The sequence below is a fragment of the Pezoporus occidentalis genome, unplaced genomic scaffold (genome assembly GCF_034315485.1).
Source record: "Pezoporus occidentalis ecotype Australia unplaced genomic scaffold, CSIRO_AGI_Poc_V1 ctg19, whole genome shotgun sequence".
NCBI lineage: Eukaryota > Metazoa > Chordata > Aves > Psittaciformes > Psittacidae > Pezoporus > Pezoporus occidentalis.
The window spans coordinates 2715070-2743060 of record NW_026913748.1 but is presented as its reverse complement, the minus strand read 5'-3'; the positions used below and the strand labels follow the sequence as shown (position 1 = coordinate 2743060).

The 27991-nt window shown below is 45.2% G+C and overlaps 2 protein-coding genes across 5 annotated transcripts in view; one reads left to right on the top strand and one right to left on the bottom strand.

Moving 5' to 3' along the window:
* The window catches only part of RAB19 (RAB19, member RAS oncogene family), a 327487-nt gene that overhangs the window by 4963 nt on the left and 294533 nt on the right, over window positions 1-27991 (bottom strand). Inside the window, exon 2 of the mRNA XM_062616440.1 lies at window positions 334-616. Coding sequence (XP_062472424.1) covers window positions 334-528 — 195 coding nt within the window. The 5' untranslated portion in view covers window positions 529-616. The remainder of the gene's footprint in view (window positions 1-333; window positions 617-27991) is intronic.
* On the top strand, window positions 546-27991 carry SLC37A3 (solute carrier family 37 member 3). Of its 4 annotated transcripts, none has more exons than XM_062616436.1 (15): window positions 548-952; window positions 4465-4622; window positions 5550-5664; window positions 7783-7875; window positions 8345-8428; window positions 9651-9796; window positions 10777-10873; window positions 11991-12075; window positions 13208-13389; window positions 15849-15990; window positions 17257-17358; window positions 18549-18596; window positions 19569-19720; window positions 21582-21647; window positions 22479-24928. In XM_062616436.1, the coding sequence occupies exons 2-15, from the start codon at window positions 4522-4524 to the stop codon at window positions 22569-22571; spliced, it is 1506 nt and encodes a 501-aa protein (XP_062472420.1). In that variant the 5' UTR covers window positions 548-952; window positions 4465-4521; the 3' UTR covers window positions 22572-24928. The 4 variants fall into 4 exon arrangements, with proteins under 4 accessions (XP_062472422.1, XP_062472423.1, XP_062472420.1 ...); XM_062616437.1 differs by lacking the exon at window positions 548-952 and adding an exon at window positions 1976-1998; XM_062616438.1 differs by lacking the exons at window positions 21582-21647; window positions 22479-24928 and adding an exon at window positions 27729-27991 and having other exon boundaries at window positions 546-952.

Genomic DNA, 27991 nt, shown 5'->3' with positions numbered 1-27991 from the left:
ACCCAAACCAGTCTATGATTTCCGAGTGAAGGAAGAGACACTCCCTTCAAACCAGAGCTGGCTTTCAAAACACTATCTCCATAGAGGCAAAGTATGAGCCCTCTCTCCCCAAAGACAGATCCAGGAAAGCCGCAAGAGTGAGTATGTACCAGCTTAGGGTGAGTGTACCGAGTCAGTGTGACTGCCTCCCCCAGGGGATCCTCCCACGGGAAAATATCACCCCGGAAGCACCCCTGGCCAGCATGAAACCCGGCTCTTGCTACTGCCTTCAGTGGGGCCGGGTGGGAAGTGCTGCAGTCCCCCCGCTTCCCCTGGGTCCCCCCAGCCCCTCACCTTCACTTTCTTGCCGTCGATGTCCATGGAGCGCACGGTGAAGTCCACGCCGATGGTGTTCTGCTGCTTCTCGTTGAACTGCCCCGTCTTGAAGCGGTGCACCACGCACGTCTTCCCCACGTTAGAGTCCCCGATCAGGATGATCTTGAAGAGGTAGTCGAAGGCATCGTCCGCGCTGGAGCTGGGGAAAGGCATCGCGGCTGCCGGGCGGGCCGAGGTGCGGCAATGAGAAGGACCCCAGCTCCGAGGGCCGCAGAAGGAGCCCTGTCCCGGCCGCTGCCCGCTCACCTGCTGGCGCTGCCCTGCCAGGACAGGTACCGCCCGCTTTGCACCGCCCCGGCCCTCTCGGGGCCGGCGGGAGATGTAGTTTTTGTCTTCCTCCGCCCGCCCTGTCCCGCAGGCTCCGCCGGGCACCGGTGCGGCCGTCGCTCGCTCCCCGCGCTGCCAGGCGCGGCAGCAGGCGAGGGGCCCGGCTCGCCCGGGTCACAGCCGCAGTGCCCGGGGGGGCGGCAGCGGCGAGGGGCCGCACTACAGCTCCCGCCATGCCCCTGGGCCCGTCTGCCGGAAGAGCCGCCTCCCTCCTACGACTTCCTGCGGGCTGTGCCGGTCGCTGGGCTCGGTAAGCGGCGAAGGGGGGGCGTGGGGTATGTGTGCTGCTGTCCCGGGGCAGGAGGGGTGCGCTACGCTACGCTACGCTGCTCCGCGCTGCAGGGCTGGCGGATGGCTGTGGTGGGCTGGCGGTCTCGGGGGAGCCGCGGCGTGCCCTGCTGCTGCCGGCTCGGCGGGGCTCCGCTCCCCACCCCGCCCCGCCCCGCTGAGGACGTGGCCGCCGGGCCACCCGCGGGGTTTCGCTGAGGGGAAGAACCCGTGTTCTCATCGTCTGCCTCGGTGCTTCAGCGGGGGAACCGGCCCGGCCGCGCCCCGCCCCGCACCGCAGCCGGCCTCAGGTGAGCCGTGGCCGCCGGCGGGAGCGCGGCCTGCGCCCGGGGCTGCGCCGCTTGTCCCGCGTCTCTTCCGCTGGAGCTACCCGTAGCGTAGTGCTCGGATCGACTCGGTGCTTGGAGCAGCCCCATGTCCTCCCAGGCGGCATACAGCTGGGGCTTCGGGGTGGTTTCCTAGGGGAACCCTAGGAATGCGAATTCTGGGCTTCCCTGGCGGCTCTGGAGGACGGCAGAGTGGTGTTAAGGAGGTTTGTTTTGAACTTAAGGTGTCTTGTTTTGACCTGAAGTGAAGGGATAAGGAAGAATTTGGAAAGCTTAACAAAGCTTATACAAAGTATCAGCTGGAGGTAAATAGTGCTAAGCGAGCAGATGAGCTGTCTTAACACCTGGAAAGCAGTTCTCTGCCTTTTTTAAAGGCTTGTGGTGCTCTGCCTTGAGTTCTGTGGTTTATCCTTCCTCCTGGTTTTTGTTCCTTCTCCTCCACTACAAATTTAATGTGGTATTCTCAGTGTAATTAGAAGGCTAATTTGTAAGGATAAACCCCTAGTTGCATGCTGCTCTAGCCTAGGGAGAGTGCCAGTTTTGAATGTGAAAAGGGCAAAATGAAGAAAGAAAAAAGAAATCTTTTGTAGTTATCTTTACACTGACCATAAGTGGGAAGTGTCATCCTGTTCCTGAAGGTCGTCTAGAAAGCAAGCTGAGATTGAAAAGCTCTGAGGAGCGGGTAATTTCAATAGTAAATGCTATTAAAGAAAAAAAAGGGTGACTTTAAGGTCAAACTTGGGTTTTAGCTTTAAAGGGACTCGGTATCTTGGACAAATAAAATCTATGTTTGCATATGTTGACATAAAGCAGGTGGTAAATCTTGTGCTCCAGGCTGTGGCCTGGTTACCCACGGAAGGAACTTTTCCTGCAGCGTTGCACAACTGGCTGTGTTCTGCTTTCCTCAGAAGAGCTCTGTTACCGGCTGTTGCCTAGTGGGAGCCGAGGGAGAGGCAAGGAAAGAGAATGAGCTCTTGTGTCTGGTGAAACTGTGGTCCACAGGCCTGCAAGGACTGTGATGCTGGGCAGTTGGAGTGCCTGGGGTTCCTCTCTCTTCATGCTGCTTGTGTGGGCAATGGCCCCAGGCAGTTTTATTGCTGCCATGTGATACTTCTGGGGGTGCTGAGTTTTCATTCACTGGTGTTGAGAAATGGTCTGGGACCTTAGATGGAGGTAGTTTCCAGGCTACATACAAAGTTGCCTTTTCCAGGGCCAGCCTTGGCTTCTCATGGTTCCAGATGTAGGTGCTTTTTCTTTCGCTCTCTGTGAACCCATGCAGTCTAGAAGCATGTCCTTTGGTGCTGGCACACCTAGGTGGTCTGTGCTCGCTGGAGCGATGAGAGCATGGCTGAAATGCGCTCGGGCTGTGTGGATGCAGGTGTTCTCAGATCTTGTACAGACTTGCTGCCTTTGTCCTGCGTGAGAATAACGTGTTCAAGTCTAGCATGGGATAAATGGGACTCCAGTGTCTCAAAGGTGTAATGGCTGAATCCGTATTACTCAGAGGATTTCCATGCCATACTCTGTTTTGGAGGTCGGATCATAGAATCATAGAATTGTTTGGAAGGACCTCAAAGATTATCCAGTTCCAACTGCCTGCCATGGGCAGGGACACTTCCACTAAACCAGGTTGCTCAAAGCCTCATCCAGTCTGACCTTCAACACTTCCAGGGATGGGGCAGCCACAGCTTCTCCAGTGGTGGTTAATATATCCAGTCGTACTTGGTATCTGTCTGTCGGTCACACATGCATCATCATTGATGGAACACGAAAGAAAGACTTCTTGCAGTGGAAGCTGTCTTGATGAAACCTTTAGGAGTTATAAGAAGGAAGAGCAGAAAGTCCCTGTGACATGCAGAGTTTTCAGCAGCAGAAATTTGGATAAGAGAAAGCCTGGGCAATGACTTTGAATTTCTGCAAGTGAGGTTTTGAAGCTGTACTTCAAAAGTCTTGTGCAGATTCACCAATCATTACAAGCAGTTCCTGTGGATACAAAAGAACACAAAAGCATTATGTTCCATCTTATTTCAGCTCTAATTCTTTGGGGGAACACAGGTGGTGCATCGTTTTAGTTCTCAGCATTCAGAATGTGTGGGGTGTCTGAATGTCTTCTGAAAATGCAGTTCCCACCAGCTGACTTGTGGAGCTGTTTTAAGCCAGGTTGCATTAACAAAATTGGGTTCTGCCTTCAGCAGTGATGCTATTATAGAGCATATCTTTCTCTGCACTGTTCTCTGTTGCACGGACACAAGTGTTTTTGTAGTTGCTTTGTGAGCTGTGGCAGAGAAATCTGTCTGAAAAGATCCCTGCCAAGAAAACAAAAGGGAGGCATGAAATGATCCCTCAGCCATGCCAGCACAGCTGAGGGAGCGCAGTAGTGTGGGGTAAGCCAGCACTAAGAAGCTCCGTGCCTGTATCATAACTTTTCCTCAGTACCGATAATTTCTGATGTATAGCAGCTTGGGCAGATGTCACCCATGCCCTACAGGTAGTATGACTTGCCACATGCTGAACTTACTGAATTAGTGACAGATGGAGCTTTAATGTAGGGCTTGAGAATGAGCAGGCAGGGAGACTAGCTGTTGGATTTCAGCACAGACCTCACAGTTGCCTTCCTTTCTTCCGCTGTGCAAGTCCACTCTTGAGTATATTCTTTCAATGACATCTTAAAGAGGCAGTTAGATCCAAAACTATTCTCTACCAGTAGCCAAATGCTCTTCTCTTGACTTCATCACCAGGCCATAGCCAGCCAGGCAGCAATGGGAGGTTACCTTATTTAAGACTACTCCACAGTGTACTGCAGATGTAAATGGTGTGGAATGGTCTTTAACATGAGAGCACTAGAAATGGATAGATCTTGGGGGAGCTCCTTGGTGATGGACACTGAAGAGGCATCCCCCAAAGAAATGGGTTGAAGGATAGCCATGAGGGTACTGCGAGAGTGGGAATAAAAACACATTTCGGGGCATAGAATGTGTCAAGGAATGTATAGGTGACGAGATGAGTAGTGATGCGAAACAAATCGGGAAGGAATGGCATAGAGTGTTCCTGCCGAATCCCAGCTCCTTCGGGAGCACGGATGTATTTTTATACATGAGTGTTAATTCAAATATGTTTTCTTTTCCTTTCCCATCTTCTTCTGTTTAAGTGAGAATAAAAATGACCTAAGCATCATCCAGCCTTTGTGGCCGGGGCTGCCAGGAGCATGGCTTTGCCTGGAAGCTTACGGAGGCAGCCTGCAGACAGAGGCCTTGTGTCCCACTGCACCCACCATCATATTGTTGTGTTCCTGCTGACCTTCTTCAGGTAGGTTCTGCGTATCTCTGCTCAGAGAAGTGTCCATCTCACTGAATTTTGGGAGGGGAGGTCAGGGCATGTCTGAAGGTGGAAAATGAAGATGGGAAAATAGTCTCAACCTTTGGCTGTGAGCCTTGAAAACAAGCTTAAAAGACAGTAGTACCAACTGGTCTGGTTGTCATGTAGTTGTGAAGTGTGCTATGCCCCTGGGGAATCCAGCCACAAACAGGGCTTGCACCAAAGGTGAGGTTGACTGTGCCGAGCCAGTAGCACTCTGTTGCAGAAGGGTGAATGCGGTGGGTGTGAGGAGGAACTAGCTGAAACAAGGAAGGAAGCAAATGCTGATGCTCAGAACACGTTTAATACCTGTTCTGACTGATGGAATATGCTGTAATTGCTTCTGGGGTCCTCTTCTCTCCTGAAAGTACTATTTGCAGAGGGTGGACAGACTCTAGAGCAGAGAAGTCACTGCTTCATACCTGAAGGTTTGCTAGATTTGTTTGTTGAAAGCTTGTCTATTACACCAGCTGACAACAGCTGGGATACTATACTGCCTCTCCTTACAAATGTTGCCTTGCTGATATCCTTTGATCTTCACAACAATACTGCCAGTGGTACCTAATTGGTCTCTGGAAGAGAACTTGTAATGGTGGTTAGCCAGATGAGCGCAACTTCTTTTGTTGCCCAGTCACCTCCTTTTTTGAAAATAGAAGAGGAAATCCTTTCTGGCCATGACCCTATTTCACAACTCCCCAGAAAAATCAGTGTGCCTGCCCATAATTTGAGGGTTCCTGCTGCTGACTGTATCTCCAAAATTGACAGTCCTCTGCTATGCTGTCTGCTTAGACAGCATGTATCTGTATTTTGAGTTCTGTCCTTTCCCACTTGACCTCAAGAGATTGTTTAGCCAACCTGTACTTGTGTGTTTTCTGGCAGCTACTCCTTGCTCCATGCTTCCAGAAAGACATTCAGTAATGTCAAAGTCAGCATTTCCAGCCAGTGGACTCCCTCCTGCCTGAACACCACAGCCCCTGAGCTCCAGCCATACGAGGTGAGAACACAAGGGATAGGCAAGTACGAAGAAAGGTGGGTAACTTCCAGTATGCTGAGCTTGTGGTGCTGAGGAGGCCCCTTTACGCATCCATCAGGGACACTGCTTGGAATGTGAGCAGGAGTTTCAGGTGTCTGATCTGTAGTTTTCTGGATCATCAGGTGATGGTAAAATCTTTCCTAGTGGTCTCCAGAGAGAAACTTCTTGAGAAGTGTGTGTTCCAATGGAAATGGGGACCCCAGCAGAGGCTCTACAGTAGCCATCAGCATGAAAAAGGGAGAGGAGAGGGAGCGAGGGGCCCTGCCTCTGAAGTGTTGGAGGCAATAAATGAGCAGTTAATGAGCTTACAGAGATCGCTGTAAAACCCTGGCTGTGCCTTTCTCTTTGGTGATGCTGCTGCTGCCACCATGTTAAAAGGATAGCCAGAGTAGGAGAGAAGAAAACTGTCTGAAAGTGCTAGCTTCTTATCCTAAATTGATACTGCAGAATGCATCTAAAAGTTCTGATTTCCAAAATGCTGAACACCCAGCAAGCCTTGTCTGGAAAATCTTGGCTTCAGTGAAAGTAGTGGGAGTTTTGGCACCATTTGCTCGCAGGAAAGGAAGTTGTATACTGCTTGTATCTCACAATGGGAATGCAAGAATTACTGCCTGGCTCCTGCCCACAGTCCTTTTAGGGACATGCTTGTTTTTAGCAGTGGCTTGTCCCAGTGCTTTTGGGGAGTGGAAGAACTCTTACATTAACAGCTTGGTCACAGCTCTGTTAGAGCAGGGAGTTCCAGGTCAGCTGCCTGGGTGTTGTCTGCGTTAGAAATCATTGGTTATTTGAATGTTTGACTGAGGGATGGGAAATGCTCACTTTCTATAGGAAGTGAAAACAGTAAATTGGATCTGCATTGTGTTTGGGATTCTCTAGTATGGCAAAAAGGAATGAACATCTCGGGGATGCAAAAAGTGAGCTACAAGGTGTTTATATTTAGTTCCTTAACTCACATTCAAACTACTAGTACATTTTGGAAGGGTGTTTTTTTTTAATATAGATAATTTAGTGTTTTCTGGCTGTTGAGGTAATTGTATCTGATCAAGAAAAATGATCAAAGTGGTCCTTTTGGTATGAATTTAGATTATATCAATTCACAGTAAAGCGTGTTTTAGGGAATGGATAAATCAGATTAAGGATATGAAGAGAGAAGTTGCATGCTATCAGTTTTGAACTTTGGCATATCTTTTAAACTACAGTTGTTCTTTATAGTTAAAAATATTTTTTAAGTATAACAGAATGTTTTGCAATATTTTTGTGAGCAAGCCATAGTATGATTTTGTTAGAAGGACAACTAGGATCTGTGCTTTTCAGCCTTTAAAGGTTTGTTGATTTTCTAATGGGGGTGTGGTACTGGGGAAGGAAAACCTTGTCCTGATAGATTCATATCTACCTCAAAGCTTGCTATTTTCAGCTGATGTTGCTAATCTTAGTTTGGGGACAACTGAGTCTTTTTCCCTTTCTTTCCTCATCATATTGAAAGTAAAATGAAACTCAGGGTGAGCCCCAAAAGCCCCTCTAAACTACTGACTGTAGTTTATTGTAAAGAGTTTCCATCCAGTCTTTTTCTTCCACTTGTTCCTTTTGTGTTCTTTCTTTTCTGTTCATGGCCTGTCATTTCTTATTATGGTTGGGACCACAAGTACTTTAAGGGAATTATTCATTTAGTGAAGACAGCAAGATAAGCACAGAAGAGACACTTCACAGAAAACACAATATGCCTTTATTGCATTATTCATGAAGATGCTCATCAGTGTTTCTGTGTAAGAAGCTGTCTAACAGTTGCATGCTTGATAGAAGTAAGGTTTGTTTTGCCAGCCATTTGTCTTGATCCAGGTAGAACAAGCATTTCTTGATTCTGGTTGGCTAGTTTTCCTTTTAGGAGCGAAATGAAGTGACAGTTGACTTTTTTTTCAGTAGATAATGACATAATTGTTCTTCATTTGATAATTAAAGTGTTGAAAGAATGGGAGGCTGCTGGGGCCAGATGCTGTGCTGGTGTGGAGTTGGGGTTTCTGTTGAAAGAGTAAAATGAGCTATGCCTCTCAGTGTTTACCTGTTAAAATTTTCTCTCTATAGCTCTGGAACAGCAGCCATTTATTTCCAAATGCAGAAGAAGCAACTCTCTTCTTGGGGACGTTGGACACTATCTTTTTGTTTTCCTATGCTGTGGTGAGTAAAAGTAACCCAAAACTGCTAAGCTTTGGTTGAATCTTACGGGGATGATTGCACCCAGATTTGGAGGGGATGAACAGGATCATCTTCCTGGACTTGCCAGCACTAATACAGTTAAAAAGCTTAGTTCAGAGCTTGTTAGTTCTGCCTGTGCCTGTCACCCGTGTGAAGATGATTGGTAACAAATGCAAGAGAAATACTGTCGCTTCAGAACTTCTCACCACCCTGTCACCGGTGGATGGGAGGGTTCTGTCTCTCCAAGAGTTTTCAGCTGAATTTTTTAAAAATAAGAAATTTAATGAACAGCTATGAGCAAGATTTCCAGGGTGGCAGAAGTGGTTAGAATCAAACTAAGTTGGTATCACAACAACGTTTGGATCAGCTTGACCCTTCTACACCATTTTAACTCTTGCAGATAACAGATACAAATCTTGTGCCTTTATTTAATGCTGTATTTTGTTCATAGGGTCTCTTTGTCAGTGGTATAGTTGGTGATCGCCTGAACTTACGCTGGGTTTTGTCTTTTGGCATGTGTTCTTCTGCTCTTGTGGTAAGTCGAAACATACTAGTGTGATTTTGAAACTAGGGTTTCTGGATAGGATTTTACTTCAGGGGAGAAGAGGCTCTGTTTCTGTGCAGGTCTGCCTAAGCTGTAACTGTACCTCAGTGGTTTCAAAGTCTGTATGTAAACCTTTGTCCTGGAGGCGCTTACTGAATTGTCTAAAGCACAGGGCTACACTACATGACTCACCTCTTCCTGGAATATCTGTTTATGGATACTGTGTCAGAAGGAAATTCCAAAGCTTGAGACACTGTCTAGAGACTTGATTAACAGCTTTTGCACAAGAATGGTGTGTTGGGACTGTTTTGTATTATAATTGTTCTCCCAGCCCACATATATTGTCATCAAGGTTTTTGCTTCCAAACACAATCTTTGCTGTCTTTCTTAAGGGACATATTAACAATAGTAAGCATTCATTTACTTATTTTGTAATTGCTGGGAGGGCATGTGTCAAAAAAGAATGTCCACTTAAAACAAGAGGTTTCTTGAGGTCCAAGCCACTGCAGATAAGTGTGAATCAGTTTTATCTCATTGTGGTTTTCTGGTTATTAAAGTAGTGGTAAGACGTTGGAGTGCTTTTGATTTACCCAACGGCTACAAACCCCACTATGGCTTATTGCGTTCTGCAAACACATGACCACAAACATGCATCAAGTGCAGTGTGCCACAAAGTGTGTTTATTTTGGCTAGTTTAGGTTAGGGCTCTTAGTCATTTGAGACCTAGCTGTAGTATTTCTGTCAAATTTTGCTAAGATAAATGGCCACTGAGGGTTTTGTGTTTGCATGGAGACTTGTGAAGTTGGATGTCAGTACAATAGCAGATCAGATCACGAGGCTACTCTATTTTTAGTGTTGTTACTGGAAGTATTTGTCTCTTTCTTCACCACTCCTGTTAAAACTGTGCTGTTTACAAAGATAAAAGGCTTCTGGAGTGGAAGTGCCATGACAGCACATTTGTCCCTGGAGGTGTTCCGGCTCTGGAGTGAGTGCTGTGGTGGGTCACCAGAGGGTGCTGTTACCCCTGAGCCGTTTCTTACACAATGCCAGGCTCCCTCTGGGCTGGCCTGGCCACTTCGGGGCACCTTCTCCTTGAAATGTTACTTCTTTTTTTAGGGCCCCACTCCTGCCTGGCTTTCAGCAGTAGCCTCGGGGTCTTCCCTGTTGGATTTTAAGTTGGTTTGGTTTTGGTTTTTTTCTCCCTCCTCTCTAGGTGTTCTTCTTCGGCACACTTACAGAATGGTTGCATTTCTACAACAAGTGGTTCTACTGCTGTCTCTGGGTTGTGAATGGCTTACTGCAGTCCACTGGTTGGCCCTGCGTGGTTGCTGTCATGGGCAATTGGTTTGGAAAAGCTGGGTAAGTGGAGTTTTCTTCAGTGACTCACTTGTCTGACCCACTGAGTAGCAGATTGAGCTGACTCAAACCAAAAAGGCCAACTGTTAGGTCAGAATTAAAATTATGTGGGATGAATCATCATCATTGAATGGTTTGGGTTGGAAGGGACCTCAAAGATCATCCAGTTCCACCCCCCCCACACACACCACAGACAGGGACACCTTCCACTAGACCAGGTTGCTCAAAGCCCTGTCCAACCTGGCCTTGAAAAATGCTGGGGATGGGGCAGCCACAGCTTCTCTGGGCAACCTGTGCCAGTGTCCCACCACCCTCACAGGGGAGAATTTCTTCTAATATCTAATCTAAATCTCCCCTCTTTCAGTTCAGAACCCTCCTCCCTTCTCCTATTACTACATGCCCTTGTACAAAGTCTCTCTCCAGATTTCCTGTAGGTCCTCTTTAGGTACTGGAAGGTTGCTAGAAGCTCTCCCTGGAGATCATGCTTTTCTTGTGACTATTATCTCTCTTCCCTGGAGCCACAGAACAGCTTGGTGTGGAGAACATAGTTATGTGTTAAAGGCACAGGTTCAGTCTTCAAAAGTATCATTACAGAGTGTCTGAATTTGAATTTTCATGACACTGGGAAACCTCTTTCTGTACTATTGAAGAGGCTGAATTGAAATTGACTCCTTGTAGGTTCAACTGTGTCGCTTTGGGGTACTGCAGATATGCTCTAGCTATAGCTTGTAACTCAGTTGTTGGCAGCTCATCTCTGCTGTAACGCAAGTGTTTCAGGATAGGACATTCCTCCCTTATCTATTTGGAACCTCCAAGTTATTCTGTGGTTTTTTTTAAGTGACCTTTGAGTCTTCTTGGAGTGGACTGGGAGAATGCTGTAACTTTATTCTTTAGTTAAAGTTTATTCAAATGTTTTATCTTCATCTTGCTCCTAATGTCACCTCTCCCTGTGTTGCCTTTTCAAATTTCTTCCCCCTCTGCAGAAGAGGTTTTGTGTTTGGACTCTGGAGTGCCTGTGCATCTGTGGGAAATATCCTTGGGGCATTCCTTGCCTCCTGTGTTCTCAAATACGGCTATGAGGTAGGTATTGCTGTCTGGCTTCTATCTGGGACTGCATGTCTGACTGGGTTGTGAGAGACTAATTGCTTATGCTGTCTCTGAGAGATAAGAGGCTCGGAGTGCCCAGTTTCATCATCCTGAATTCTGTGGTAGCAAGCAGGGTATTCCTTTCCCTTCTGTGGTAGCAAGCAGGGTATTCCTTTCCCTTCCAGGTTGGGAAAAATGAGTCTGATATTTCTTTGTAAACGGGACTGATATTATTGAAAAGCCCTAGTGTCATAGTAGACCTTCTTCTAATTTGGGTAGCTTAAAGTGCTCTTCAGAGTCATCCATCACAGGTTCTCACTTCACTGATGTCACTGCCACTGAATAGTGGTGAGGTTCTGACAGGTATGGAGGCATAGCTTCTGTAACTGAGAAGAATCTAGCAGTAAATTGCTGTAATGCAGCAGGCAGGCAATTGAATGAAGGGAATGTAAGTGAACCAGCACATCTTGAAGCCTGTGACCTGTGAGGACAGGCTAACAGAGCTGAGCTTGTCACTCTGGAGATGAGGAAGCTTAGGGGACCAAATAGCAGCCTTCCAAAGCCTGTGAGAAGATTGCTGGGAAATCAGAGCCAGACTCTTTCCTGGGTTGCACAGTGAGAGAGCTAAAAAGCATTGGTTATAAAGTGAAGCAGGGATGATTCCAACTGGATGTTTGGAAAACTATTTTGCTATGAAGTTAATTCAACATGGGAACAAGGGGTGGGGGCCAGAGCCTGGAGGATCTGTCTTTGGAAGATTTCAAGACCTTATTGAGCAAAGCTGTAAGCCACCTAGTCTAAATTTGGTGTTTGACCCTTCTTTGAGCAGTCCCTTCCAATGTGCTGGTTTGTTGGGTGAGCTCCTTCCTCACTGCTGTCACTTCAGTACACTAAACCAACTGTTTTAATGTGGTCTTTCAGCCTAGATAGAACCAGGTCTGTTCAGGAGATGCAGAGACCACGTGTTTCCAAGTTTTGTGGATGTAGTCTGGGTTGTTGTAGCTGCATTTACTCTCTGACAAGGCTGGAATGTAAAGAAACCCTCATAATCATTCAAGCCTTTGTGACTGAAAGTGTTTTTAAAAATGCTCTTTTCTTTATTTATCTTCAGTATGCTTTCTTGGTGACAGCCTCAGTACAGTTTGCTGGAGGACTCATTGTGTTCTTTGGGCTGCTCACATCACCAAAGGAAGTGGGTAAGTAAAAGAGAGCTGTAGCATTACAGTCTCTTCATGGAAAGCAGATCTGCAGCTTTCCATGTAGTACTGGAATCACAGAATTCTAGAATGCCAGGTTGGAAGAGACCTCAAGGATCATCTGGTCTAACCTTTAGGAGTACTAAATTATTGCTTGTTCTGACATCACTTATCCTCAGGGCTCTTATAAAACGGTGTTGCTCTTTAGTGTATTTAATGGAGCAAATGCTTTACTCACCAAGGTCACATGAAATGCCACTGTGCATCATGTGTATAGGGTCTGCATATTTTAAAGAGCAAAATAAAACAGCCTGGCTCTGACATACCTGTTAGGATGTGCCTAATTATCAGGCTTTCTTCACCTGGAAAATTTTTTTTTTTTTTTAAAGAAATAGCAGGCAAACCGATAGCTGGAGGAAACTGTAGCACACCTTAACTGTGCAGTGGGAAGGGAAAGTACCTTTGGTCTGCAGGTCTCCCACAGCCAGTTAAATAGCTCTGAGATTGGATACGGACCTTCTCTGAGAGCACTGTAGGCAAACTAAAGCGTAACAGGAAAACAAAAGAACTTTTGGGCTTTGACAGGGCTGTGGAGGAAGTTTCCCAGGTGCCTGCAAGGGCTATAAAGTTGGTAGCTCTAAAGCTACCATAAAGAGTGCTCATAAGAGTGCTCAGCAGCCCAGACAGCACAGTGCAGTTCTAGTACTTCCATTCAGCGGAGGCGATAACAGGCAGCAGCTGTCTGAGTAGTTGCTGGCACGCTTAGCCCCTTTGCTCAAGGGAAGTGGTACCCAGGAGCCAGGCCCCAGGATCCCAACCACTAAATAAGGGGGGAAATGCACTAATTTGTTGTCTTCCAACTAATGGCCAGACACTCAGAACAGACAAAGCCGACGCCATGATCAGACAGAATACTTTCAAGAGCACTAGAAGACAAAGGGTAGAAACTGGCGACACTGCAGAACACCATCTAGAAGAGTTTCTAAGCCCAAAGGAGGATGGAGGTATGGGAGAGCAAGGGAATTGCTAGAAGGGAGAATTGCTTAAAAGAAGCGAGCATAGCTTTAGAGCGGGGAGAAGGTGAGCAGGCTGTGGTTTGTTTTTCCTGTTGCATATCCCTTGTAAAACTTAGGCCTCCCTGAGCTTGGAGCAGACGAAGATGGCAGTGTGGAGGAAGATGCCAACAGACCTTTAATGAGCAATGATGATGCTGATGACGATGATCGGAATTACTCTATTCAAGCAACTGACACTGACAACCAGCCAAAGGCCATTGGCTTTTTCCAGGCTTGCTGCCTTCCAGGTGTAGTACTGGTGAGGACAGAGATTCTTGACTGAGATCTGACTTTTTGCGTTGTCAGCATTTGTTGACATCATTGTTAATATGTTGACCATGTGTTGCAGTTGTTGATACCTGACTTCTTATGCTCTTAAAATCTTGGGTTGGGATTGTTACTCTTGTGCGCATGGATTATAATACTGTTGGTGTATGTGGTTGCATGTTGCTCTTGCTGTCAGACCCCTGTTTCATTTGGTGCATGTAATGAGCCAGCAATGGGCGGCAGAGATTCTTCCGTTTTTGCTGCTGAATTTAGAAGGGAGGCCATGAGCAAAGGTGGATGTAGGATGCTCTGTTGCTAAGGTAGCTATGCTGCCCTGGGGCATGGGATTCTCTCTGCTAGCTGAGCATCACACAGAACTCTGTGGCACTGATGCTGGAGTTTTTTGTTGCTGCCTTAAAGCAGCAAGCTGGCCTGAAAAGCCTTAATCAGCATGATGTAACGTGGCAAAGTAGGCGTTTGGGTTTTTTTTTTTAATAAATAACTGGAAACAAAGCCTACTGATGCAGTTTCCACATATCCTCATCCTGTCTTGTGGAGAGCTTGTACTTGTGCGTCAGCAGTATTGCCCAATTCATGGATTTGGTTCAGCTGAAAAATTAACGTCTCATTAAAAAAAAAATGTTAACTTTGTATGTCAGTGGGCTGTGTGCCCCTGAATCAGTACAAGAAAAGGGGCAGGGTGGCTGGCTCAGTAGTAAGGTGTGAGCTGTCTTGATCATGAAGCAGAACTACTGAATGGAGAGTGTTGTCAGATACCCTTAATGAGCAATGCATTTGGTGGTTGTGATTAAGGCAGCACAACATCTAGAAGGGATGGGTGAATTGTCAGTGTTTAGAGTGCTGGACTACCACATTTTTGCTGTTAAGACCTTGGTTGAGAGGTGGCAAAAGAAAGCATACGCATCTTGAGCTCTTTCCTAATACAGCTAAATGCTGTATAAACTATAGTTTGGTTTTGGTGGTGCTAAAAATGGGCTGAGGTAGAAAGAACCTTTAGGCAAAATTTCTTGGTGGTGGAGGCTGCCTCAGCTGCTGTGTGACTTTTTTTCATTGGCCAGAACATAGGGGTTATTATACAACTGGTGTTGCTGTTTCTGTACTTGGGATTTTGAGGCCATGTTCTGTGCATTAACCCAGCAATGTGAACACCTCTGAATCTGTGAGTACTATCTGATGGCAGATCGGTGCCCTGCCAAGCCAGGACGCTGTCAGATCGGTGAGAGACCGAATACCAAGAGCACTTCCAAAATCTTGTCAAGATTCTGCAAAGACTTTATTTGACATATTTTTTCTGTAGTTCCTCTGTCCTCCTGCTGAGTGATGTGCTGGGAGAGTTTTAGTACAGACAGCTGCCCCTTGAGCCTCTAGAAATTAAATGTTTAATTTCTCTGACAATCTGGTAGACAGTTTCTAAGCATGTTGTAATAAATGCTGCCTCGTACAGTACAGTGCACTTTTCACATGTATGGTGGGGATTAGTTTGTGTCCTGTCAGAGTGAAAAATCATTAATAAGCTAAAAAGGGTGTATTTATTAAAATAATATGAATTCAGAAGGTGTGGTTTTGAGCAGTTGAATATATAGAAAAGGTCTGCTTTTTGACATTCAAAGTGTATACATACATATTTTCACACAGCCCCAAAAGCTGTGATTTTAACAGGTTGGGTTTCCTGCCCTCATTCTTGTTTTCCTCTTTAAGTATGGGTTCCTTGAATTGCCATGTCTGTGTTTATCAGGAGGCCTCACTGAAACAGTGTGCCTCCTCTCTCTGCATGCTGGGCTGGCAATCCCAGAGAGCAAATCTTTGCCACGCACGTGAAAGCTATAAAGAAGGAGATCTTCTGCTGGCTAAGGACAACTTGAGCCCAGCTGCCAAAAGCAGGAGGTTGTCTCAGCTGTTGGGTTTGGAAGCATATGCTTAGATTTGGCCAAACCTTTCATCTTGTGTCCTGAAATACCTGCCTGGGGATTATGAACAAAGCCTTCTCTTCTGGTGCTGTAAGCAGATGAGCCTTCTGAGCAGCAAAAGATAGCATGGAGGAACTACTTCACATAACTTTTCTCAGCATGATGCACAGATGACTAAATCTCAAGTTTATTTCATGTCACATGGTTGGCTTCCTTCTCTTCAGAAGGTGAATTAAATTTCCTTCATTTTTTGAAGCTGGGTGTCGCTTCCTCTCAAGATTACACTGAAGGTATTTTAACCCCTTGCATTCAGTGAAAAGAAAATAGCCTTCTTTTTTATGTATTCCTGGGTTCTCTTTGATGTTCAGTGTTAAGCTTCCATAATGCTGCCTTCTTAGGGGAAATACAAAAGCACTTTCCCTAAAAGCTGTAGCTGGATACTGAGCTTTATGGGAGGAAGCAGAAACGCTTTTTGCATTTCCCAAATGCTAACTGCCTGCTGCTGGCCCTCTCTTTGTTCCAGTACTCTTTGGCTTATGCTTGCTTGAAGCTGGTGAATTACTCCTTCTTCTTCTGGCTGCCCTTCTACCTCAGCAACAATTTTGGATGGAAAGAAGCAGAAGCTGACCAGCTCTCAATCTGGTATGATGTGGGAGGAATCATAGGTGAGTGAGCAAGTGAATAGCATCTTCCTGCAGTTGCCCTGCTAGTGTTTGAAAAGTGACAGACATCGCATGCAGCTCAGAGCAGTCATGTTCGGTGGGATCTAGCTCTTTACTGAATATATAAAGTCTAGTTATGTATGTGGCTGCTTGGCTGTTTTGTTTGGGTTTCCTCCCCTGCCCTTTTTTTTTTCCACCTGTAAAACACAGAGTATGTGAGCCCCCTAAAGAGTTTATGTATCATTTAAAGGGCACTATGATATTCTTGGACACTACCACCAGCAGGCATTTTTCTTTGGTCACTAGGACCTCTTGAAAAGTACTATGTACAAAATGGTATCCCTGCTTCTTGCTACTTTCTGACAAGTACCCTTGGGGGAGAGTTTAGATTTGGAATTGACTGGGTTCTGTATTGTCCCTTCTGTCCTGTATTTTTAAGAAGCAACTCAACACAGATCTTGGCAAAGCCAGCACAACTGTGTTGTGTTCAGAAATAAAATGTAATTGCACTTGTTCCTGCTGGCTGCAAGATCTGACCCTGTTCCACCAGAATAAAGAACATATTGTATATGTTTAGATTTCCACTCTCCTGTGCTCAGTTTCATGCTTTATTACCTTGTCCAGTTAGCTTTCCTAGAATAGATATCCTTGTTTTGGTCTGTTCAGGGTCAGGTTTTTTGCCTCTGTGGATGTTTTGCCTCTGTGGATGTTAGGCTTTTTCAGCGTTCCTAGTTTTTACCAACAAAGCAGTTCCTACAGAGGTATCAGTGATATATAAGGTGATTTTAATCTCCTACTAGCATTTGTTGCAATTAGTTGAACCTACGCTACCTAAGTAGATGAGACAGCAGGGAATGAGAGACCTGTGTGCTAAAGCTTTCCCTATGAAAAAGAGTTGCCTTTTCCTGCTCTTTCTATAAAGAAACCAGCCACAATGTTAAGTTTGCTTACATCCAGAGTTGTGGTGATCCTAGAGCTGTGATGGTCCTATAGGGGAAGGAAAAGTGGAACACTGGCTAGTTGTGTGCCAGAAAAAAAGAAGTAATAAATTCCTGGGAAAGCAGTATGAGTAGTTTTCCCTGCTTTACCTGTGCCACATAAGTTTACTGTTGTCTCTGTGTCTGGGGCAGTAAGGGCAGGAGACTTAGTTTTCAGGATTTTAGAGAGAATGTGTATTGATGAGAAGGCAGGAGGCCACTACATTCAATGAAAAGAGTTCTGTTCAAGGTGTCAGCATCCTGAGCCTGACAATGGTTTCTTTTTTTGCAGGTGGGACTATCCAGGGCTTGATTTCTGATGTGCTGCAGAAGAGAGCCCCAGTGCTAGCAATCAGCCTGCTCTTTGCTGTCGGCTCTCTTTTTGGTTACAGCCGTGAGTATGCTTTTATTGTGTAGTGAAAAGAGGTTTCTTTTGGTACGTCTTAGAGGAAACCAGAGCACAGCCTGTTCTAATGGTTTTCTGGCTTGAAGCTGCTTCTGGATCGGGATGGTGCCTTTTGGTCCTTTTTGCCTGAAGTGTGGTACTGCACAGAAAGTTAATGTCCAGTCAAAAAGAATTAGTGGTTGATGAGTGGTTGGATTTTCCTGTAGTGGTGAGTTCCAGTACTGACCTTCTCCAGTGCCAGTGAGATTTTTTTGGTGTTGTCATTGTATCAACACCACACCTGGCAGAGCAGGAAATCCCAGGTGCATCTTTGTTGTAAGAGGAAAGAGAATCTGGGGACGGATCTGTGCTGGAAGATATATAGACAGAGGCAGAAGCTCTTAACGAGTTATACTTCTGTAAGTGGTTAAACTGAAGTTTCTTCCTTTATTATAATAGATACAGATTTTGGTGATTGGTTATTGAAAGGAAAACTAAGAAGGAGGAGACAGGCAGATCTCATTTCTATGAAACATCTATGATGATCTTTTAAGGGTAACAGTTTTGTCTTCAGACATGATGTTCTGTGGTACCGGAGTGCTTTAACTCACTGGGATATTATTTCACTTTTCTGCGTCTTCCTCCAAAATGAGGTGGTGATATAGACAGACTTTTATAGAGCATTTTGAGATCTGTGGACAGAAATCACTGCCAGAGCTGGGCATGAAATTAAAATGTGACTTTCGTAAGCTTACTCAGGTAGTCTCAACAAGGTATGATCATTAAACAGCAAAGACTGGGTTTAGTGGAGTTTCGTGCTAACTCATTACTTTCAAAAGCATATTAGAAGCAGCGGACTTTCAGGGAGAGTAAAATGTAAGCCCTGTGTCACAGAAAGAGGCATAATACAGGCTGGAACCCAGAGCCAGGCAAATTGGGTATCAGAAAATTTTACTGGCAAAGGTGACTTTTTACTGTAAAGTGCTGTTGGGTAACTTCTAGATCTCTAGTCTCTAAATGCCTTTGCAATAAGACTAATCTCTGTAGAAGTCTCTAATCAAATACAGGTTATTGTCGCTGTGTAGCTAACTGAACAGACAGTTCAAACTGGATGCTTGCATGCTTCTTTCTGATCCTGGATAAGTGGTTTTCTCAAGTTCATTTCTTTTATTTACACTCATCTGGTCTTTCTCTTGCAGGTTCTCCAAACAGCAAACCTATCAATGCTGTGATCATGGCAATTACAGGTATCTTATCAAACACCACTGTTACATTTACTGCTAGTAAACTTATATATACATTGCAGAAAAAACAGTAACACCAGCCTTAGGTGGTGTTAATGCACTTGTGTGTGCTGCCATTTCTGCTGGTTTTGCAGAAAGAGTAAAATCTGGAGTCCAATTTCTGTTACTTCTGAAATACAGTGGTAGGAAAACTGCCTTAGAGAGGTATGGAATGTAGACTATAGAATAATGGCTTGGAATTGAGGGGATCTGCCTTGGCCCAGTATGATGGAAATGTATTTATGCCAAAATACCTAGCAGTAATCTGAGTGGTACTGAGGAAGTTGATGTATGGCAAAGTCCTGAGCTGCAGCTCAAATTTGAGGGTGTGTGTCAGAACCCCAAATGCCTTGTGTACTGTGAGAGGTCACAAGCTTTGTGTGCTACCAGGCATGCTGTGCTGTGTTATGGAATCAAGATTAGCCTGCATGAATAGAGCCTTTCTTTTCAAACACTCCTCCTTCAGAACTCTGTCCTGTTGTGGGTTTTTTTGGCCTTCCATCTCCTCCATGAACCCCTGGCAACTGAGGCTGTACCATGGGGGTATACTACTCCAGAGCAGAAACATGTCTAAATCTGCTTTATGTGGAAGGCTTCTATATGCATGCTGTTCAAAAAATAGCTTTCTGTATGCACTTTGGTGCGTCCTGACTTCTTGCAGAGTGTACCACAGCTAATAACCTCATTTTTGCTGTTAGATGAAAATGTGCTTGTTGGCAACCTCTGTGTGTACTCCAGGTCTGCAAGGTGTTCCCTGACCACATGCTTCAGCTGTGAGGGTTCACGTCTACCTACAGTTACTCTGAAATCACTGTCCCTAGCCTTAATCCTTTTCCTGAGCTTTGGATGGTAGGAAATCTGTGCTTCGAAGATGTTCTATTGAGACTTTATCTGCACACTTGTTTTGTACCAAGGCTCTTTTCTTGGCACTTTCAGGATTTTTCATCGGAGGCCCTTCCAACATGATCAGTTCTGCAATTTCTGCTGACCTGGGGCGCCAGGATCTGGTGAAAGGCAGCAGCGAGGCTCTGGCAACAGTCACAGGAATTGTGGATGGAACAGGCAGTATTGGTGCTGCAGTGGGCCAGGTGAGGCTACCAAAGGACAGCAGAGTCTGGGAAAGGAGGCAAAGAGTCTGTTGTAGTTAGAGAAGTTAGCATGGAGAGAGAGAAAGACAGGGTTGGTTTAAAAAACCAGAATTATTTAAGAAACAACCAAGGGAACATGCCTGTTTCAAGCTTGCATGAAAACCACTTTTAGTTGAGAACTAAACTAAGTATTTATAGTGCTAATGTTATGGCACTTTCATAATTCAAATGAATTTTAGAGACTTCCATATCCTGAACTCCAAAAAGCAAGCAAAGGTCAGCTTCACAAAGAGTGACAATAAAATATTTTGGAGTTTGTTTGGGATTTTCAAACAAACAGGCCAGGTTGGACAGAGCCTTGGATGTCATGGTCTAGTGTGAGGTGTCCTTGCCCATGGCATGGGAGTTTGGAATTATATGATCTTAAGGTCCTTTCTAACCCAAACCATTCTGTGGTTCTGTGATTTTATATATTTTTTTTTGACTTGGTCAAAGGAAACAGCAAAACATTTGGTTATAGAAAAGTTTACCTGTATAACCGAGTAAAATGCAAATACCTATTATGAATGTTACAGTGTTTATGACAGAATTTAAAATCCACTCTTATTTGCGGTTCCCTTTTTTTTATGTATGAATGTCTTTTACACCTTGTAAATCCAGCACCACTTGCTTCAATAGTCCTTACAGTATGCTGCCAGAGGTCTGAAGACTAGACTGTTACAGAAAAGAAAGCTGACAGTGTGCCCACTGGGGACATTCCTTCTTCTCAAATACAAGTGTTAACTATGTGGAAGAACACAGTGGTGCTCTGGGGAGGGGAGGATTTCGTAGAAAGATTGGAGCCAGTTCTATTCCACACATCCTCTAGTGCTGGTAAAATACCAAGGATGCAGATGAGGCATACGAGTTTATTTTCTGGAAAGGGAGTTGGGTTTATAGGTGCCACTGATTGCCTGGTAAATGCAGTCATTCAGTCTTATTTCATAGGAAAGATGCTGAGCTCCATTAAACGTGGAAAATTACAGTGCTTTGTGGACATCTTAAAGTGCACTGTTATCCTCAGTGTTCTTCTTACATTGTCTGCAGTGTTTGTCTTCCCCCACACATACCATTCAAACTCATGTCATCATAAAAATTGGGTCTTTAGTTCTGAAAAATTCTGCCTTCCTCCCATTATAGCATTGCATTTATTTCCCCAGAGACAACCATGATGTCACTCTGGGGGTGTGTGAATAACAGCAAATCCACAGTGAACATGTTAGAAATTCAGATCCTGTTTTGTGCTAATACACCCAGTAGTGAAGAAGGGTGGCCCTTGTACAGCATCGGAATATAAATCTGCTAATAAGAAATACGTTTTCTTTTTGTAGCCTGTATAGTCCTATTGAAGTAGAATGAAGTTCAGAACAGACTGTAGTCTCAAGTGTCTTCCTTATGATTGAAGGGTTAACTAGGCAGTGGTTGCACAGCACTTGAAAATGTGTCCTGTGTAATTTATAAGCCATTCTAGAGCTTTTAGTTCTGAGAGTACTTACATCCACTTATGTCCCAGTGTTCTGTGCAAAAACCTGGTATTCAGTGGAGTCAATTTGTCACCCTTTGAAACTGTAGTTCAGTTCTGTCTTTATGTTGCTATGAGTTACTGTATAGCTTCGGGATGAAGCTTTGCTGACTGTGGGTTTTGTACAAGAAGGGCTGCTGTCTTGAGTCATCTCTTCTGACAGGGAAAGATCAGCCGGAAGGTTTTGTGATGAGCTCCGTGTGGAGTGTTAACAGCCCACAAATTCTAGAAAATGAAAGAGCAATGCCTGAAAGTCATCCTTCCCAGTTTGAATAATTCTTTTTTCCTTTTTCCATTTAGTACTTAGTGTCTTTGATCCAGGAGAACCTGGGATGGATGTGGGTTTTCTATTTCTTTATTCTAATGGTAAGAGATCACCTTTTTTAACATTTCTTTGTCAAAGTTCAATTTGCAACAGAAAGTTTGTGTGAGAACCTGAACATCATGACTTTGGCATTCAGTCTGTTTCTGCAGCACCTGCAAACTGATGCCATTCTCAAAGTGGTCTACCGTGTGCCTTTGCCTCAGGGTGTCTAAATCAACTGGGTTCATGTTGCCCAACAGGAATCAAGATTGTGGCAGAGACACAAAAATAAGTTGCCTAAAAATACCTGTCTGCATTTCCTAAAGCTAACACAACCTGACTGCCTTCCAAGGAAGGACTTGCCTCCTTCATTTCCCTCATACGTAGTTCCTAGTTTTTTCAGAAAGCTGAAGTTGAGGTGCTTGTTAGCCCTGGAAGATTAGTGGAAGGAGTGGTGAGGATCTTGAAACTGAAATGAAAATGTCTTGCTCTGGTATGTCACTGGGGGAGAAGACCCTTCAGGCCCTGATCTCCTCAGCATTGCCACAGTGGTGGATGCTCTACAATTCACCTTTCTTCCCTGCTGGAAGTGCCAGGAATTCTTGCATCTGTGCTGACAAGGGTAAAGGCTACTTTGGTAACCAGCAGAGGTGGCCAGGAGGAAGACCACTGAGGCAGGGAAGAGCTCATCTTCTTTATGAAAAGAAGATCATGGCAGCTGAAATCATATGAGCTTTCCTGCAAACTCAGTCCTCCCATCCAGTGGGCCACTTTGTCGTAGCTTCTCTTAGCCTGTATCTTTCTGGGGAGGCCTGGAATGCACATTGGAGGGCAGGATGGCTGCAGCTATGGCTGCTCTGTGCTAATTGTCCTTGATATACTTCTTTTTACAGACGAGTTCAACAATCCTGTTCATTTCACCATTAATAGTGAGGGAGATGAGATTGCTCCTGCATGAACGGCACCTGCGAGGGCTAGCGGAGTGACATCTGCTCGCCTCCAGAAGGACTGCTGTATGGACCTGACAGCTGGAACACTAATCAGAACCCTGGGAGACTTGTTTGTTACATCCTCCAGGTTTGGACTAATTCAGAACTGTCCTGCAAGACTTGATGGACCTGCCTTTGGCGAGCTCAGTAGTGGAGTACCAAATACGCATCCTGAGACCACACACATGGAGCTGCAGCCCTGGTGGATTGTCCAGGATTGCCAAGACTGGTGGATTGTCCCAGCCTGCCAGACTCTGCCATGCCAGCAGTCACACCAGGGTCTTCTTTTGGGTGGTCTCACTGCTATACCCTTATTTATTTCTGGACATCCTGACCAAAGGTCAGCTCTTTAAGACTGACAGTGGAGAGGTGGTCTTGCAATGAATTTTGATGCTCTGTTGTGCTGGTGAAATCACACAGTGCATTTCATGGGTAGTCTAAATTTATGATTGCTTTAGCTTTTAGAAAGGTCAAAAATAATGATCTGCAATCAGCACTGTCCAGTTGTATAAAATGTGCTGTTGCTAAATCTGTGCACAGACAGACCTCTGCTATCCCTAGCTACTAACTGTCACATGTTCCAGTAGATTGACATGGAAAAGTTAACCTCCATGTTGGTTTTTAGCATTTTTTAACAATAGTAATGATATTACTAATCTCTGGGAAATGAGATTTCAGCTTTTAACTATTTAAGCAGACAAATAGTGTGCAATACTTTACTATGATCTCTGACAAAAAGCCTTAATAGATCCTTTGTGTCTAAAGGATCCTTGAATGGCTTTGGGGATCAGTAATGGGACACAAATACTTTCACTACTGCTTTGTTATTTGAACTCTGATCAATACTGACCAAAATGAGACCCGCTGAAGGAAGCTGGTGTCACCGATTTCATACTTGTTGGGCAATTGCTCGTCTGCAGTAAAGGAGAACCAGAAGGGAATTAAAGGAATTTAAGGGACCTGGCTGCTCTCAGACAAGGGCTTCCAGATAGGGACTGAGAATAGTAATAGTGAGCAAGTGCTGCTGTCTTTCCCCCATGCTCCTCTGCCTAGGGTTTTAAAGCTTGAATTGTATCTTGAAGAGAAAGGTTAGATGCAAGTCAGCACTAAAACCATCTGACTGCAGTCAGTATGGTGGTATCTGAGTATTATGCAGTACTGCAGTAAGCAGGGTGACCATGGACACCTCTGACATTTGCTGGTGATGTTAATGGGAGCATTGAGCAACCTCTCAACAGATCCTTTTCTGATTCTGCCTTGGGATGTTTCATTGGAATAGGCACGTGTTACCCAGCAGAACATCTGATCAAACACTCAGTGTAACTAGTCAACAATGCCTGGATGGGGCAGAGGGCAGGAAAATTCTTGGAGCTGAAACTTTTTAAATGGGAAAAGATGCCTTTTCAAAATGTACAGTGATTTTATTTTATTGTTTTTTAAAGTCATGAATGTCAATCTTTAATCACGTGTTGATTGTAACAAGTGGAACATTATTAGTGCCTTAAGGTTTTAATGTATTGAATGGTTGCTTAGTGACTTCTGCTTCTGCAGTGAGGGCTCTGTGCACAGCTTTTCTTATTATGAAACTCAGTTGCCCCATTTTATACTTTTATTTTGAGAGTCTCTTTCTTTCTTGGTGGAGGTGATTCCTGCATTTTTTTGCTAGCCTTCCAAAAAAAAACAGTGCTTGGGAAAACAATGCCATTAAGCTGATGAGGGACCTGAATCCTGTTCTTGTCTCTTCTCATTCCCATTGCAATTTTTGCCTGTATAATTAGAGCAGGAGACTGAGAATCTATCATCCTGTTCTCAGAATTATGCCGTGGGGTTAGTGTTCACATCCCAAGCTACTCATTAGCCCCTGTACAAATAGAATCAGAACTCCCTGAAACTTAGTTCTAAAATTGATGGCGGCACCGTTTGCCCCAGCCCCAGTGTCTGAGAATCCGCGGTTTCGAATTCCAACCTGGATGAGCTCTTTGCCTGCCGTCTGGGCACGAGATAAGCTTCTGATGAAAGGTGGTGTGGGAAAGAGATGTTGCCAGGGTCGGGGGGGAGGAGAGGTTGGCCCCTGTAACAAATGGTTTCCTGTAAACAGTTCTGTCCCCTCTTGAGAAGTGTCAGATGTGTTGTGAGTGCTGCAAGCACAGGCTGCCCAGCAGCTCGTGGTGGTGCTTTGAGGCCACCCTCAATTACTGAGGCATGCCTGTGACTGCAGGGTTTTGTTGTTATTGTTGCTGCTTTTGTCCTGGGATATTGGTTCTGTGTATTTCCTCAAGGTGCTTGGATGTGAAGGGTTTTCAATCTGACCATGTCCGAACTGATCTCACATGAATAAACTTACTCTGACTTGATCTGGGCTAATTCTCCCGTGTGCTTTATTCCACTCTTCTCAATGTGTTTCTTCTTGTGTGCTTCTCTCCTCCTCGTTATAGGCCTAGCTCTGACAGCTGCTTCTTGCTCAGCTGCTGTGAAGACCTAAGCCCTGACTCATGCTGAAACCAAACCCTCATCCCAACCTAAAAGTGTTCCCGCACAAGGCGGTTTAGTTTTCTTCCCGCGAAGCTTTGTGAAGAGTCCCCTAACAGAGTTGCCCATAATGGTGTAATAGCAGTCTTAAATAGAAAAGGCAGAGCATATACTTGGGTTTATTTATTTGTCAATCTGCATGTAGCAGTCAGGTGTTCTTCCTTTGGAATGAAACGTGCCATGTGGCTGCTGGCCCTGCTGTGCCTTCTCTCCTGTGGGTTGTTTCTTTAAATGTAAATCCACACCTACGCTTAGCTGTGTTTAAATGGGCACAGTGGGGAACTTTGTAATTGTGTTTGTGTTTTATAGGTTGCTGTAAATTCAGAGTTGAGCACAATACCGGGTTGCTGGAGAAGGCCCCATGCCTGCATGTTCTGGTCCCTCAATTCCAAATACTTTGGTGGTGCGATGATGCTATTTCTCAAGAAAAGCAAGGGCATGTAGTGACAGGACAAGGAGGAAGGGTTTTAAACTGAAAAAGGGTAAATTTAGATTAAGCATTACCTAGAAGTTATTCCCTGAGAGGTTGGTGAGGCCCTGGCACAGGTTGCCCAGAGATGGTGTGGATGCCCCATCCCTGGCAGTGTTCAAGGCCAGGTTGGACACAGGGGCTTGGAGCAACCTGCTCTAGTGGAAGGTGTCCCTGTCCATGGCAGGGGGGGTTGGAACTGGATGAGCTTTAAGGTCCCTTCCAACCCAAACCATTCTATGATTTTTTTTACACGTTTTCTGCTGCTTCCTCTTTACTCATGAAGAACTTTCCAGCCTACTCTGGAAGTACTCTAAGGAGTAGAGCTTTCCTTGAGTACCTGTTTGAAAATGCTGATAGTAGCAGCCCCCATCACCACTGCTGTGACTGACCTCCAGAGCTCAGTGCAGGCAGGTGGAAGTGTAGGAATTACTCAACTTCAGAGTGCAAAGGAAGTGTTCAAGAACAGATCTCTGGGTGCTTGCCTCTTGCCCAGGATGTGACTGACAAACTGCCTGACCAAATTGGTTATGAAAGCAAAGGTGTGCCCTACAATGCTTTTCTGTTGAGAAAAGTCCTTGCAATAGATGCCCTTCAAGCAATGCTACTGTGTCCTGGTTTTCTTGGATGTCTGTAATGCAATGGTATGGAAGTCTGCCTGGTGGCAGTGTCTCAGTACTCTCAAAAGGGGAAGAATTGGGCTGCTGTTCCAAGTGCTGTCCTGAGACAAAAGGCAAAGGTATCTATTTTGAGATAGTCCCACAGATCTCACCAGTAAAAGGACTATCTGTTCAGGGGTGTCTCAGACACACCGCTGTTTGGTCACCCTCATGTAATCTTGTCCCCTCTCCATCTGTGGCCAGTGTGCTTTGCCAAACCTGTTTGCAGTTGCTCCCCCCTTCTTTTTAAAGTTCTTTTCTAACTGAAAGTGCCTACAGGGATGTTTTGGGTTCTTGTATTGCAAAAGTTTTCTAAGGCACAGCATGCCCACCTTACTCCATCTTTGTCAAGCCTTATCTAATCCTTTAGTAAACAGCCTACCGTTCTCCAAGGCTGTAAATACAAGCTTTTAGACCATTTTGTGTGGCTGGATTGTGTGTGTGTGTGTGTGTGTGTGTGTGTGTGTGTGTTTTGTACAGGCCCATGAAGACATCTTGGTTCTATTAAAGCCTTTCCTGAATGAGAGTCATTTAGATGAATATGCATAGTAATGCAAAGAAGAATTCAGGTGATTGCTGTGGATGTTCCCTTTGTTTCTCCTGTGTTTTTGATGATGTCTGCATACGTCTTGATCCCAGAAGATTCTCCTGGAATGTCTCCTTTGACCGCCTCTGCAACAGTGTGCAGGGGTCTGTGGAAACAAATGCAGTGGGCAAATCAGAACGTACTCCTCGAGCACTGGAGCAGGTAGCAAGCTTTGTGGCCCTCTTGTTAGATTTAAGGTAACTGATAGGAGAAGGAAGACGTCTGCTGAGATCACAAAAGCCCAGGTGAACTATTTGAGGACAATCTATCATCTTGTTTCGGAATAGCTGTTAAAGCAGCAGATGGCAGTCAATGGACCATTTGGGGAATTGGTGAGATCTTTGTCCACTGGTGTTCCTGCTCAGTTGTGAAGGACAAGAAATCCTTCCTCCTCCATCTCTTGTCCTCGTGGGCCGCATCAGTAATGATGTAATCCAGAGTGTGCCAGCGGAATGATACCAGATAAGGATGAGATTACCTAGACGTGCTATTTAAATCTTCTGTCCTTGTAATGTGGTAAGTGAAGTACTGGGGATTCAGGATGGGTTGATTTCTCTGGCCTCCTGGATTCTGACACCAGCTCAGAGAACCTGGAGACCGACATCCTCGCTCTTCCTCCCATTTGTCAGGTTGGGACCAGTTTCTTGAAACTCACTCCTCTGCTCTGGAGCGTGTGGCAGAGAAAACCATTGTTGGGCTGACAAAAGCTGGCACTTGCCTGCAGTGAGTGCCAAGGATGATGAAGCAATTGGGTAATAGCTGACTGTGCTATTCAGCCGGAAGGGTGGGAGTATCCGAGAGGCAGTTTCACTGGACTGGCTCAGCTACCCATTCACCTCTTCCTCAGCATCGTTGCCCTCTGCTGTAACTCTTGCATCCTTCTGGGAATATTAATGTTTCATTTCTTCCAGTCAGATGCAGGTTCATCCCAGGACTGTTTATTAAGGCATGGCAACAAGCAGGACAAATGGCAAAAGGCGGCTCCTGTGCCTGCTGTTGAATGCAGAGGAGCTGTTATGTGAGGAGAGACACAAAATGGGAGCCCTGTTGCAATAGCAGGCATGCCTCGGCCTTGTGCCAGCACAAGTGACTTCTGAATTAGTGCACACCTCTGAAACACCAGGTGAGCACGTGTGCAGGGGTTGTAGAGTCTCTGCTGGAGGTGGCTTTTTGC

Bases quoted from the DNA above. Each gene is read 5' to 3' on its own strand.
- SLC37A3 (XM_062616436.1), top strand. From the start codon at position 4,522: ATGGCTTTGCCTGGAAGCTTACGGAGGCAGCCTGCAGACAGAGGCCTT. The intron at 7,876-8,344 runs GTGAGTAAAAGT...TTTTGTTCATAG, and splicing joins TTTTGTTTTCCTATGCTGTG to GGTCTCTTTGTCAGTGGTAT. The intron at 15,991-17,256 runs GTGAGTGAGCAA...CTTTTTTTGCAG, and splicing joins TGATGTGGGAGGAATCATAG to GTGGGACTATCCAGGGCTTG.